Here is a 14,404-nt window from a genome sequence, read left to right as displayed (position 1 = left end):
TGATTCAGGTTATTGACCTATTTGCCGACTAATCTGCAAAACATAAATCCTCTTTTGGTTTCTGTGAGGTTCTGTCGATAACCCAAAGCTGATCTTTTTTTGTTTTTTTAATGATGTAAAGGTCGTCAAAAGAAAACTAAACGTCACTTGTCAGTTTTCCTCATCTTTTTTTATTGGCAGTCAGTGATTGACATGAGACAAATACACACAGGCTACAACAAAGAAGAGTTTGACATTGACACATGAGACATAAACTCCAAACCAAGTGGACAGCGCTCGCCATGTCTCAAGATTGAACATCCAACCTAAAAGGCGTCCGCTCGGTCTGGGAATTACTTTCACTCAGCTATTTTTCCGTTTCATTGCGTAATCCTATCAGCCATTTGTTTGCAGCATGAGCTTACAGCAGGAGGTCGCTGGGCTCAGTTTCAGAGTTATTAGAGTCGTCGTTATAATTACCGAGTTGGACGAAAGACAAAACACCAAAACAAATAACAAATAATTACTGCAGCGAACAGACAATTTACCGTTACAAACACATATATAATACATTAAACATTTATTATATATATGGTGGTATTAAATGATCTTTCTAACAATCAATAGCCATTTGGTCAGCATTTCACCTTGAGGAGGTATACTTTCAACTTCAAGCATTTGTAGTTATAAACATTTTATGTAGAGTATATGCTAAGACGAAAATTAAATATCAAAAGAATAGTGCCTTAAAGTGCATTACAGTGTTCTGCTCAGTCTAATTTAATCATTATGTGCTACTGTTGACGGACTATAACCAATAAATAACAGTCATGGCTGTGTCTCATAAAAACACAAAGCCACTGAAGTACAGCATCGATAAAAATGACAACTTAGCCATAGACAAAACGGCAGTAGGACGGTCGGTGTGGGCTGTATCAACAATTAGCTGTAGTGTCATAAATGGGCTGAAACACTGTGGCGAGGACTACAGCAGCTCAGGAATTAAGAAGAGGTGAATATCAGCGTTGAGGCAAGTACAAAAACAATCAGTGACAGCTATCCATTGTTAAGTCCTACCTGTTGTCTTCTAAGATTGCTTTGTTCACCAAAGTGCACGAAAATAGCCCGTGGAAACACAACAGAGCCATGTTTTGTGTCCTCATTTACATCTACACAAGAGCTGCGCGGGTATTCACAAGTGGACATTTGGAAAGGGGGGGAACACGCAAAGAGTCGACCTAGCAGTTTTGCCGGCGTCACGTGATGGTTCGTCGGCTGTATAGTCTGTTGAACTTGTGTCATAGCTTTTGTTGAGAGATTAACAGAGAACACACAATGTGGAGCTAGGCCCTGCCTGCCGGAGATAGTCTCAGTCCTGCCAGAGAGCCCAGAGGGACCCACCGTTTTCACAATAACTCCACTTTCACCGCAGCTACAGACTGGGATGCTGCTGCTCTATCAGATCTAAACCTCCTTAAGCTTGGCTCCTCAGATACCGCTATCACAGAGGGAGAGACGTAGAGCGACTGGAGGAGAGAGAGAGAGAGAGAGAGAGAGAGAGAGAGAGAGAGAAAGAGAGAGTGCACTGGATCATTAAAACTTCCAGCCCCCCCTCCAATGAAACCGCACCTTGTTCCCAAGAGCACCATCCACCAACACAGTAAGTTCGCCGCCGCGGCCGTCACATCATTGTCACTGTCTTGTGTGGGTTAACTCAGAGATGGTTAGGAATAGCTTGGTAGCAGTGTCGGGACGAGAAGTTCACAATGTGGGCACTTGTCTCCCCCCCCCCCGTGCCTCAAAGGGTGACCGGGCTCGTGGTGTGAGGGCGAGAGGGCGAAGGAGGTAACAGGAGTGCTGCGGGGAACGTTTCCACCCACAGTTGAAGGAGCCTCAGGGTGTAAATACTCCATCACCTCTCACAGTAATGGAGGGTGAAGTCCTTCGAGAGCTGCTTCTCCCCCAAACCCCAAGGCTCCAGCTCAAACTTGTTGCCCACGTCCTCCTCCTCGTCTTCCGCCTCTTCCTCCTCCTCCTCCTCCTCCTCGTAGTGGCTGGGCTCCTCGATGGACGTCTCCAGGTGGTAGCAGTAGGGCTGACCCTCCGTGTACTCGTAGATGGTGGGCAGGCTGCTCTTCAGGCTGCAGCGCCGGCGTAACGCGACGAGAAGCGGCTGAGGCATCGTGAAAATGTCCACATTGTTTCCCAGGTCGATCCAGGCCAGGCTCGAGAACTTCTTGGGGTCTTTGAGCATCTCTGTGAGGTCTTTGATTATCACCAACGTGAGGCGGTTGCCGTTGAGAGCCAGGGTGCTGAGTTTGGGCAGCGAGCCGAGGAGAGGCAGGAGAAACTTCAGGTTCTCGTCCTGGAGTTCGGTGAAACTGATGTCCACAGCCACCACGCTGTCTCTGTTGTTTTGGAGGTAGAAGGCGACCTGGCGGACGTCACGAGAGGACAGAGGAATGCCGGACAAGTCGACTGAGTCGCTGGAAAGCTTTTTCTGTAGAGTTGTCTTCAGACTGTTGGGGGGACATGAAGGAGAAGTATCATTACTTGATTTGATCTGTCAGATGTAAACACTCAAATCATCACAGTTGGTGGTGAAAGCATATTTTAATATGTTTGCTTGCTGTGACTTGGGAACAAGTCCATGGTTTCTATGTTGTGTTTCCTGTGCTGTATAAAGGAGGGGGTGACTGGTCCGGCTTGGAGCGGAAGGCTGATATAGAGACTCCAGCATGGGGATTTGCTAGTGTAAACAGAAGAGCCAAAACATCTGAACGGACCGGCAGTTTGTGCTCCAGAGCTTGGACAGCCCGGGAACACAGAGCTCCTTATTGCACGGAGCCTGAAATGTTTCTCCACGACAGAAAATGATTTGAAATGAGGATGAAAACTGACATCCTTGGCTACTTTATTCATGAGATGGGAAAGAAATGAGTGTCTTGTTCAGCTGGCATGGCGCCACCCGATGACAGATGTGGGGGAAATCTGGCAAAAACTCAGGAAAAGTAGCAACAACAAGGTTTATTTACTTCATTATTGAGCTTGTGAAGTGCAAACTGATAAACAGATATTCTGACTTTGCTAAGAGAGGTTTGAACATGGTCACATTTCAATGAACTGCTGCAGGTTGTTAAAATATTTGAATATAAGTAATACATTCATGTGTATTGGGCTGCTCAGTGGCGTGGTTAGCACTCTTGCCTCACAGAACAAATATCCCCACCTTTTCTGGAAGTGGAAACTGCACATTCTCCACATGCACGCATGGGTTTTCTCAGGGTCCCTGCCCACAGTCCCCCAAAAAAGAATGTGTTTCATATTTATTGGTGATTCCAAATTGACTGAAACTGTCTGTCTCGCTGTATTTGTGAGAATGTAAGTTTGCTGGTTCGAATCCCACAGCAGTCGGGTCTGGGTACCGGCAATAGGAAGGGCATTTTGCATGCACTTCTGACGCAGGTTTTTAAAACCCAAGTGAATGGCCAGGGTCGTATCTGGAAGAGCATCCAGAGTAAAACTGTGCCGAATCAAACATGACATTCAACTATAAAATAGATTTTAAAAGTGACTGTCAGTGTCTGGAGGCTGTTTTATATTTAATGTGCACACTGACAGTTCTGCACAGGATTTCTGGTTGTTTTGTTGCACTTGCATCACACAAGCCTTTGAATATCTCTTTAAAAGTCCTTTCAGGATATCGTGTCACACAAACAAGATTTGAGGTTGAATATTAACACGACAAATACTCCGACCTTTTCCCCCAGCCTTTGCTATTGCTATCACATTGCAGCTGAAAGTATGCATGCAATATTTACACCCTCCTTCGTCCTTTTGTTTTCAGTCAGCCCCATTTGCCGTCGCCCATATCCGCCGCGCGGGAGGATGCGGTGCGTTTAACTGGAGCTGTTACTGAAATGGCCTGTAACACTGATTCGGTGTCAGAGTGAATTAAACCACCCTCGGGGACTGGGTGACTTACTGTGACATCCACTGCAGTACCTGTCACTCCTGATGCTTTGAAGTGTTTTTTTTTTTTGGTCATGCTGAAAACGGAGGATTTACTGCTTCATTTTAAAAGCAGTGGATGATTTGATGAGCAGAAATGTTGGTATTATTAGAAAAATGGAAGAAGAAGAAACAAACCCCCCCCCCCCAGACTAAGGGTAACCTCTAATTGGGAACTCATGCAGATAAAATTGAGTTTAATCAGCTGTTGAGCATGAAATCTGTGCGATAAGGACATCTGTCAAGCCTGCTGTACCTTCATCAAAGTCTAGTGAGTCACCGTGCTCCCTCCGTCTTTTGTTTGGCCCTCGCAGCCCTTTAGATGACAGGAACCTCATCTTCACCAGAGGCACAGAACTCCTAATGGCTGTGGCAGAGGCTCCCCTGCGGGTGTGAATAGGTTCTGATCACGAAGCGCCCTTCTTTTTCCGACAGACTCATCCTTTTGAGCCTCTTTCATCCTTCCTCCAGATTAATGGGGGCACCAGGAAAACCACAGTGTCGCCGATCACTATGAGAAGACTTTCATTGGGTTTTACATTCGCACAAACACTGATAACAGTGCTCCGTTTAAATGATAAACCTGGTTCAAAACAAATGGCTCACAAGTGTAGTCTTGTTGACTATAAATCAAATCCCCTTCAGTATAAATTGCTATTTAGACGGCTTAAGCAGCAAGAAGAGGAAAAAGAGAATCTCTCTGGGAACATAAATCAACATTTCAGTAGCAGCGCCACCAAATCTCATCAGCAATCAAGTAATGTAATAAATATCCATTAAATAATTAAGCAATAAATTACATTTAGATTATATTATGAAGTCTTCTATTAAGTGTTTCCACTGAAAGAGAAGAAGCCGAGTGCAGTACTCGTCTCCACGTGCGTCGCATCTGTCTCCATGTGTCAGTGATTTGATATAATGAGGCAGCATCTGAATTCAGTAAGTGTAAACTCACTCACTGTTACGATTTATTAAAAATAAATATACATGTCTGAGGAGTCAGTGGGCGCAGCGGAAGGAAAAAAGTGAAAATAACATATTTGAAAACTGTTTCAATGCATGTAGGTGGATAAAAGAAGCCGTCAACAAATGGCGGAGTTCATTTTCTCCTCGGCTTTCCTCTGGGCCATCGTCGCACTGCTCACACCATTTTGTTGTCTTTCGGTTTAAACTTTGCTCCATTATTCATTTCAGTCCTCGGATGGGTGAAGCCTTTCCGAGATGAGCGGCCTAATCACATCAGCTCCCTGACATATCGCTCTTATTTTCGAAAAGGCTTACTCTGCAAGATTCAATTGATACATGCATATAGAGAAGTCTGCAAACTGTGATTAACTATCACACACACGCACACACACACGGCCTCACCACTGCACTGTCCTTCATGCTGCACTGGGCCTAACCTCACAGTACACCGAGGATATGAAAAATGACAAGTTGCTGCTCCTAAATATCACCAGGTCGTATTATTATGCTGTGAATGTTTTGGTTAAAAAAAAAAAGTGACCTTAGCAGCTTCTCTGTCATCTTCCTGTGAGATCTGTTTTTTGTTTTTTATTTTTGAGGCTGACAGTCAAAAGTGACTGATGGCCTCTCGAGGAAGCTTTAACGTGCAAGGCATGCTGCAATAAGCAATGGAATCTATAGTTATGCATTTGAGAAGATGTTAAAAGCAGAAAACGAGGGAATCCTGTGAAGGGTACTCACTAAAATATGTGTAAATTTTACATTTTATTTTAATGTGCTGTTAAACACATCAAACGAGGGAAAAAAAGTAACACCATTATATAATCAGATCTCTTGCAAAGTGACATAAGAAAGACTAAAAATCATGCATATTTAAAAATTTCTCTGTAAAAAAAAGAAATCCCCCCGAGCTTCTCTCAATGTACATTCATGAGTATTTATACAGAAAAAAAAGAAACATTTGGTGTTTGTTTAGAAGGATAAACTGCCATTTGCAGTAGTTATTTTAATGTACAAAGCAACATTTCTTATTACGATAAAAGCATCAATCACAATTTGTTTGCTATAGTGTCGTCTTTACTTCAATTCACTGTTGTTTGTTTAGAAGAAACCATAAAGAGATGCATCAGTTACCAGATATAGTTATAGTGGTTCAGAAAAAAAAATTGTTTTTGTGGTAATGCTTCTGAATCAAAGCACATTTAAGGTCAAATGAGAGCGAAGGAACAGGAACATATAGTGCGGAAATCACAGAGGGTATAAAGGTTACGAAAGTGTTGGCAATTTCCACGCTCATATGAAATTACCCTTAAGATGAGAGCGGCTCTGCGGAGTTTCTGGGTCATTGCCTCCATTCAGCCCACTGCGGAGCTTTTTCATCGGAGGTGAAAAAAGCAGGAAGAAATCCACAATTTGAGCCGAACCCAAACAAACTAGTTAGATAGATTAAAGGGATTAGTGAAATTCAGATTTGCAGTGGCATTTCAGTCAGAAACGTGTGTACAGTATTTAGAGCAGCTGGCATGCAGTTCTAATGCTGGATAATGAAGGGATGAACAATCCAGTGGATTTCAAATAAAAAAAGACTGAGCTGTTTCTGTTGCGTCTGAGCAAAGAGAAACTACACAGAGGTGGGATTGTTACACTTTTGCACAGATGAAGGCAGTTTGCCTGCAGCTAAACGAAGACAAAACCATGAAGAAAATACACCAAAATAAAAGTCTGCACATGCATTACCTGCTAAGATTGTACTGCTGTTTCACAGTAGTACAAGATCCAGTGTTTACCTCTGTTTAATTGCGTCTGTGAGTGGCATTGGCAGGGTCGTGGTGCAGGTTGGTGCAGCAGGTAAATTGTGAAAAGATCACTTGGTGGGGTGGCAGATGAGATTGTGTGGTTGTTACCAGCAGGCCCGTTGACTCGCTATCAGACTGGCACGCTGGCATTTGCAATGTTAAGGTTACATCATGGAGCCAATTATTAATTCATAGATTTCTGCATAATGAGCCATGACTTTTGCTGTCAGATGAATTATTTTTTCACTGAATGGGGGGGAACATTGCACTGCGTGAATCTAAACCCTCGGTCGTGCATGAGAAACTATTTTAAGAATGCAGCCGAAAGGTCCCTGCAAACGGCACCAAAACTCAGCTCTTTACGCGTTATCCAGTCATTGAACTCTGTTTTTGGGAGAACTTCAGCTATTATTAGAGACATTTTCCTAAAGTGTTACAGGTTGAGTTCCCGATTCCCCGTGCTTATACCACATCCATTCTGGCTTTCACCCTGAAAATGTTTTTTCTCACACGAAGAAGTACTTTTTGGTTGAATGCTGGAGTTTCACACAAGCTGGGATCCATAAATGCAATACAATGTATAACTGCTACCATATTATATATTTTCAATTTGAAATACATCCCAAGTCTCTACATATAGTCTCAAACTGTCGTTCCTGTTACACATGTGGTTTGGCACTTGATCTTAATCTATTTTAATTAGTCTCGATTACTCTTTAGTCCTATTATTATGTGTTTTAATAGAATTATAAGAATAATTAGGGGAGAAAATAATGCTATGAAAAGGCATGCCCATAACTCCCCTTACACTTTGAAAACCACAACTGTATTAAAAAAGTTTGTTCCCTGTGTTTTATGCTCATTCTAGTTATACTACTTACTGTAGTTTTCCATGCAGTCTACAGACATAAGTTTTTTTTTTTATCATCTAACTTGGGGCGGGAAAACCCCCCCACAAAAATAAAAAGATATTGATAGCATTGAATAATAAAAAGCTTAGATTAGTGTTGCTGCTGTACGGAAGACACAAATAGGTAGTAAAGTAATGAAAAACACAGGTAGAATTCTCATGTAAATATTTTGATAAAAGTTCCAAACTAGCAAAATCTAAAATATAAATGTCCTCATTGCTGTCAGCAGACTGGTCTTAGGGATGACAGCCATTTGTTCACCAGCACCTCCCATATTAATATCCAGTTTTAGGGTGGATTTCTCTTTTAATGATTCATGTTGCTCCTGCTGTCTCAGACGGTGTCAGACCAACAACATGACGAAGTAAAAAAAAAAAAAGAAGCTCTTCGGCTATAGGAATCCAGCAATCACATTTACCGGCGTGTGTTTCAGAGATGCGGTCAGTGTCGGTTAAATCTTGTGTTATTCCTCTTCAGCGCTGAATAAAACATCCACGAGCACAACAACAAAGCCCTGCTTGTTCGGTTCGACAGTGAAGCGCCTGATCCCTCCAGGTCCCCGAGAACATGCCTCAGCTTTGCCTGTGATTCTGCGCATTGATACCTCTGACTGGCTCAAAATGGACCTGTCTGATCTCACTGAGCCTCCTTTGTCTCCCTCTCAATCCCCAGATTATTTTCATCTCCACAAAATGAATGCATTATTCGCCGTGTCTAGCCAGCTGTAGAATAAGCAATTACATGAGAAAGAAGCACAATAGTCCGTTGCTGTTTCATGAGGAGGATTACCCAGCAACAAGCTGTGCACAAGCTAATTCGCCGTCCGTCATTTGCACATCAAGAGCAAGCCACTCCTTTACTTTATCATCAGAATGAGTACAATTACACTCCCACATGAACCTCACCAACTTTACTCTGGGAAACACGTGGATGAATTTGTTGCACGCGGTCGCTGCAAAGACCGGAGCGCTTCAAAAGAGATGAGTGACAGCTGTGGTGCCCGTGACGTTCCCGTCAAGTCAGCCCGTGGCAAGCTCTGTCCTATTTCAATGTCAGCTACAAAGATGGAAATCTCCGCTGCTGGACACGGAGCCGAGTGCTGCTCTCTGTTGTGTGGAGCTGCTGATTTATGACAGATTGAATGTCTGGACAGGAGGGCTTACCAGGCCTGGGATTTCCGCCTGGACATGCTCTGCCTCAGCCACTTGGAGTGCGGGGTCAGGTGGTAGATCAGTTGTCTGCAAATCTTATCTGAAGACTTTATGGTGTCTGCATCCTGTAGGAGGAGAGCAGAAAATAGTGTTAATAATGACTCACGGAACAAAGAGGCCAGCGTTAGTGAGGCAGCAGCTTTCAGGGGGAGATTTCCTGCATGAGAAAAGACCTTCGTCATTGATTATATCAAAACTGTCGGTGCTGCAAAGCTTCCTTCATTGTCTCAAAGCTCTCAAACTCTAACTGTGACATCTTTCACATGTAGCGGACACATGATTTGTTATTACTCCTAAAGCCTTGAGCTTCTGCTGAACAAAACACAATTTAGCTGCCTTGCTAGAGCGAGAAAATCTAATCACATGCAGGACGCGTCGGGAGGTGGGGAACAGGAAGTACACAGGGGAGGTGAGATTCTAGACAGGCACCGGCGAGCTCGGATAATTTCAGTTCGTTTACTAGGTTGTTGTTGCTGGTGGACATGACCTACATCAAAAAATAAATAGAATAAAATCAATATTCAGCTTTGGTGGCTGTGGAACCTTCTGAATAATGAGTTTCTCTCTGTGCCTCGAACAAATCTCCTCCCATTTGATGTGCTAATTTGACTGATTCCTTAAGGCTTTTTTTCCCCCCAGATATTACTGGGTCACTCCAGTTTTCCAGGTATGAAAGATTAAACAACCCCCCCCCAAAAAAGGCTGTTATTCAGGAATTATACATAACTGTCATTCATGCCTAAAAGCTGTCTTCTGGTGGAAAGATAAGCCCATAGAGATTTTTCTTCATGCTAAGACACCATTACTTCACCCTTCCAATTTATCGGGGAGATACTTCTACGAGAAAGCCCCCCCCCCCCCCCCGCCAGATGTTAACATCAGGTGGGATTTCTGTGGCTACGGTGTGAGTGGTGCAGCCAGAACGACACATGAAAAACAAACTGACCTTCTTAGGACACTGCATCTCCCGAGCCAAGCTGAGCAGGAGCTCGTGTGAGATCGGGTCCACGAGATTGAGGAAGGCCGCATTTTTGTACAAGATGTCGTTGAGTGAGGTGCCCTCCAAACCCAGATCCTGCCAAAGTAAACAACGTAGGACGGATTATAACAGCAGTAAGGTGAAAATGTTAAAAAAAAAAAAAACACACCATGAAGACTGAAACGGAGTGACTTTGGACCTGGGAAGAGATAAAAGCATCAGGGCTGGAAACAGGGTTCTGCTGTGTCAAGGACACCGTGACTCCAAATGGAGGGATGAAAGAAGTGTTTCGTTTTAAATATTCATTAAAGGAGACAGACGCTTTTTTCCTCTACAGTAGAGAAGTGAAATCTAAGGGGAGTCACTGGGAACGCTGTGTTTTGGCATATTTAATCACACCTCCGTGGCACTGAGCTCCAGTGCATTTCCACAAAACCACATCTGTGACTCTTCGGATGCTCTGCTGTGAAACCCTGAGACCTCGACCACTGTTCATGCTCCGCCGTGGTTCGTTACTTGAAATCTTTGAGGGAATTTCAGTTAATTCTGCAGCTGTGAGTTATTCCCAGAGTAAATATAGATTCACACTTTGGTTGCAAATCAAAGACTCTCATGCCGAACTTTGCGTTTGTGTGGGTGGCTGTCGTGACCGCTGACTCGTAAATACCATGGATTCAGGAAGATATCCAACGAAAACAAATCAAATCACCTAAAAGGAGAGGAGCTGTCAGTTGACCTTTCGGGAGTAATGAGACAAGCAGCAGTCAGCAGTGTGTAGTGAACTGTACAGCTCGCCTTCATCAACACGTCCATCCTCAAGGTCCTAATGAGGGAAACTACGCTTGCAAGCGCTTGTATGACCCGTGTAACTTTAATGAGAGACGAAAGCCTTGGAGACATCACACAGTCTGCACGCACACACACACGCACACACATAATTTTTTTTTCCTGAAGGCAATCAGCATTGATTGTAATAGACAGTTGGAAGGGGAGGCTGGCAGCTCCACGTTAGCAGGTCCCCTTTGAACAAGGGCAGCGGTGAACACAGACTGAACGAGGAAGACGCTGCTTTTGCCCTTCTGCGAGAGGAGGGATGAAAATATCTCCCTTTAGTGTTTCGACACGATCAGCTGCCATTTGCAGACGTGACACGAAAACCCACGAATGGCTCCCACATACGCAGCAGAGCTCTGATCCTTCTCCTGTCTGAAGCCGTGCTCGCTGATACACACCAATTAGCTCCGCCGCAAACTCCTTTTTTTTTTAATTCAGAGAACAGGATCTCTCGGATATCCGCCTGCTTGCTATGCTGCGAGTAAAGATAAAGTAGGGCTCTTGTAATAAAAGTGGAGCTCGTTTGGAGGGAGTGAGCCTGTGTCCCCCGTGACGCGGCTGTCATGGAGCCTGGTCTAGTCAGTTTATCTCCTCAGTTTGATTAAGGAGGTCCCACTCTCTCCTGTGTCAAGGCTTCAGAGTAATTAACACAGAATTGGAAGACAGTTAAAAGACAGAGGAGGGGCCCAGAGGGCGAGCAAACAAATGAGATCACAGAGGGTGCTGTCACGTTGGTTTTTTGACGCACCTATATAATCTTTGATCTTATATCCACCGCAGGTGAGAAAAGGCCTTAAAAACAAACGTACGCCGAAGAGCCAGAGGAGTGGAGTCTATTCTGAGGCAGAACTTGTTTCTATCATCCATGTGAAGCAAAAACTGTGTCAGATATTTACAAGAAATGTGCGGCAATCATGTCTTTTTTGACACTCGCCCCTCCCACTGAAAAAAAAACAAAACGGGAAAAAAAACCTTAAGTATTTTGGATTGGTGACAGTGCATTTCAGACGTGAGGCCCTTGGTTGGTTTGAAAGAATTTCATCAGCAAGAGAAGCTGGAAAATATCTCAACTCAAGTGTAAAATAGAAAAAAGGAGAACATTTTTACAGGACTAGACAAACACTCACGACAAAGAAAGAGAGAGAGAGAGAGAGAGAGAGAGAGAGAGAGAGAGAGAGAGAGAGAGAGAGAGAGAGAGAGAGAGAGAGAAACAGTTGGCCTAGATTTTCATTTCTATGACCTTCATCCTTGAAGTATGAGTTAAATAAACCTTTCGGAGAGGAACAATATTTTGTGTAGAGGACCACAGCACACCGAGTTGCTGCTGGGGCACAGGCCATTACCGAGGGAGGCATTAAGAGTGGAGAGAAATGGAGGGGGCAGGTCAGTCTAATGCCAGCATTAGGACAGCCTAAGGAGAGGTGAGACTGTGGCCATACAGGAGGAAACGAGGACAGATATAGATGGGACGGACTCTATTTGTGTGTGCTGCTCGTGAAAATACCTCAATCCCATTCAGACTTTATTACGTTAAAGGGTAATGCAATGACACGCAGCATGTTGTTTCTGCCATTTCCTCATTCAGGACGCAATCCTTTCAGATCTGATGTCAACACAGAGCACGTTTACCACAGAGAGAGAGAGAGAGAGAGAGAGAGAGAGAGAGAGAGAGAGAGAGAGAGAGAGAGAGAGAGCACTGGGGTGACTCACATGCTGTGACTGCCACAGAAACAGTGTGTCACAGGTACCCTGCTCTGCCAGTGGCCCACTTTCAACAACAACAGATCATCCAGGAAGGAGAAGAGAGGCCAGGCAGGGAGAGAGAGAGAGAGATGATAACACACAAAAGAAGAGGGGTGATCTGGGGCCAAAAGGTCAGAGGACACAGCCTGCACCTGTGGCACTGGTGTACATAAATAAACTGCATTTACAAACAAAGACAGACCCCTGGTTGTTATAATGTGTTGCTCTGGGGCGAGGACGGGATCTACATGTCTGCAGGCAGTGTGTGCCTCCAGGTCCGAGGTGTTCATGGTGGTTTTCCTCTCTTACCTTCCTCAGTGATTTGAGCACGTCTGTTGCCTGCTCTATCCTGCGGTCGCGGAGCAGCTTCTGGATCTCCTTGATCCACGCCACTCTCCTCATGTAGGGGCTGTGGTTAGTCCTCCGCAGCATCCCGGGCAGTTTGTCTGATTTCAGCATCAGTGCGAACAGAAAGTCTCCTCCTCCTCCTCCGCCGCGGCCGCTCCTGTCGCCCTCCCCGGAGCCGTCCTGCAGCTTGCGTCGCTTCTTGGAGAAATTCTCATTGTCCAGGCTGCTCTGTCTGCTCAGTCTGGATCCCATCCTGTGGTGGTTGTTGTTGTTGTGGTGGTGGTGGTGGTTGTTGTGTTGTTTCCCTGCAGAGGCGTTTGCGTTGCAGCTCAGACTAGACTACCAAAAAGGACAAACCCATGATGAGATTCAGTGTTTTCCTGCCAGCAGACGCTCCTCACTGGATGAAAACCGCTCCGCTTGTCTGCTGCAGCCGCAAGATGCAGATCCTCCACAGAAAAACGAAAAAACGAAAAAAAAAAAACTGCGTCTAATCTATTACCATTCCTCCGTTTGCTGTTTTGATTTTTGCTCCACCGCAGGCTACGTGCGCCTGTCTCGGGTGATGAAGACGCGCCGGCTGCTTCATCCTCCAGCCGCTTCTCTCCGCTTTACGCTGCTGTTTAGGTTCGTGCAACGTGGAGCGTCCGACCAATGGCAGCGCCTGGTGTCAGACCCCCCCCCCCCCCCGTGCAGACACTTTACATACCTCACATCACAAGAAAAATAATCCATCCGTGCAATATTACAAAAATCCAAACATGCATGATTATTTTTGACCCTTTGTCAATCTAGTGGAGGCAGATCAGATTAACTGAGATAAAGAGACAAAAAAAATCCATGTTTAGTCTGGATGGCGTTCCAAGAGTCAGGTTATAGTAGTTTAAAACTGTAAAGAATGAAAGTGTCTGGGATTATAGAGGTGTACTTTAAGGCAAGGCCAGTTTGTTTGTATATACAGTTCATACGCAAGGAAATTCAAGGTGCTTCAAAGGTCTGAAGGAGGCCTTCCTAATTCAGATGCTGTTTTGACAGTCTGGATCCTGAAGTCAATGTTCTAATGAATCTAGTTCTGTCTTGAAGAGTCCCGATCAGGTCTGCAAAGGTTCAATAGGAAAGAGTCGGGGTCTCGTAATTAGTCTGCACATTCAAAATCCCAATTGCCAAAGTTTTTATTGAAAGAATACGCTGTGGGTAGCACTCAGGTCGTAGGCTCAAGTTTGCATGTTCTTCCCTTGTGAGTGTGTGTGTGTGTGTGTGTGTGGTGTGTGTGTGTGTGTGTGTGTGTGTGTGTGTGTGTGTGTGTGTGTGTGTGTGTGTGTGTGCTGCGCTCCCCTGAACAGGATAAAGCGGTATAGAAGATGGATGGAGGTGTGGTGTGAATATTACAGGTTTAAAAGTCTTTGTAAGAATATACTCCGTTGTCAAAAGTTCATTGTTCAAATAAATAACTTTTCGAATCCTTTTATTGTTGGAGAAGATGTCAAAGGGTTACAGAGGGAGCTTTTAGAGCATCCCTTCAAAAAAAAAAAAAAACACCACAAAAGATTTCCATTGATATGCAGGTTCCCAAATGCGCCACTTTGCCACCAGCCCTGAATAAATATGAATTCCTCTTGCAGCAGT

The 14,404-nt window shown here is 44.4% G+C and overlaps 1 protein-coding gene across 1 annotated transcript; it reads right to left on the bottom strand.

Annotated features, from left to right (window-relative positions):
- Positions 1 to 151: 151 nt before the first annotated feature.
- lrrc75ba (leucine rich repeat containing 75Ba) lies at positions 152 to 13,383 on the bottom strand. The gene is made up of 4 exons (XM_080466600.1): positions 12,740 to 13,383; positions 9,821 to 9,949; positions 8,827 to 8,939; positions 152 to 2,498 (listed from the first exon to the last, which is right to left on the bottom strand). Exons 1-4 carry the CDS (start codon positions 13,028 to 13,030, stop codon positions 1,892 to 1,894), a joined length of 1,140 nt encoding a protein of 379 aa, XP_080322726.1. The 5' UTR covers positions 13,031 to 13,383; the 3' UTR covers positions 152 to 1,891.
- Between the last annotated feature and the right edge of the window lie 1,021 nt (positions 13,384 to 14,404).

The sequence above is a fragment of the Lipophrys pholis genome (genome assembly GCF_963383615.2).
Source record: "Lipophrys pholis genome assembly, chromosome: 7".
Taxonomy (NCBI): Eukaryota; Metazoa; Chordata; class Actinopteri; order Blenniiformes; family Blenniidae; genus Lipophrys; species Lipophrys pholis.
This window is presented reverse-complemented; position numbering and strand designations above follow the sequence as displayed.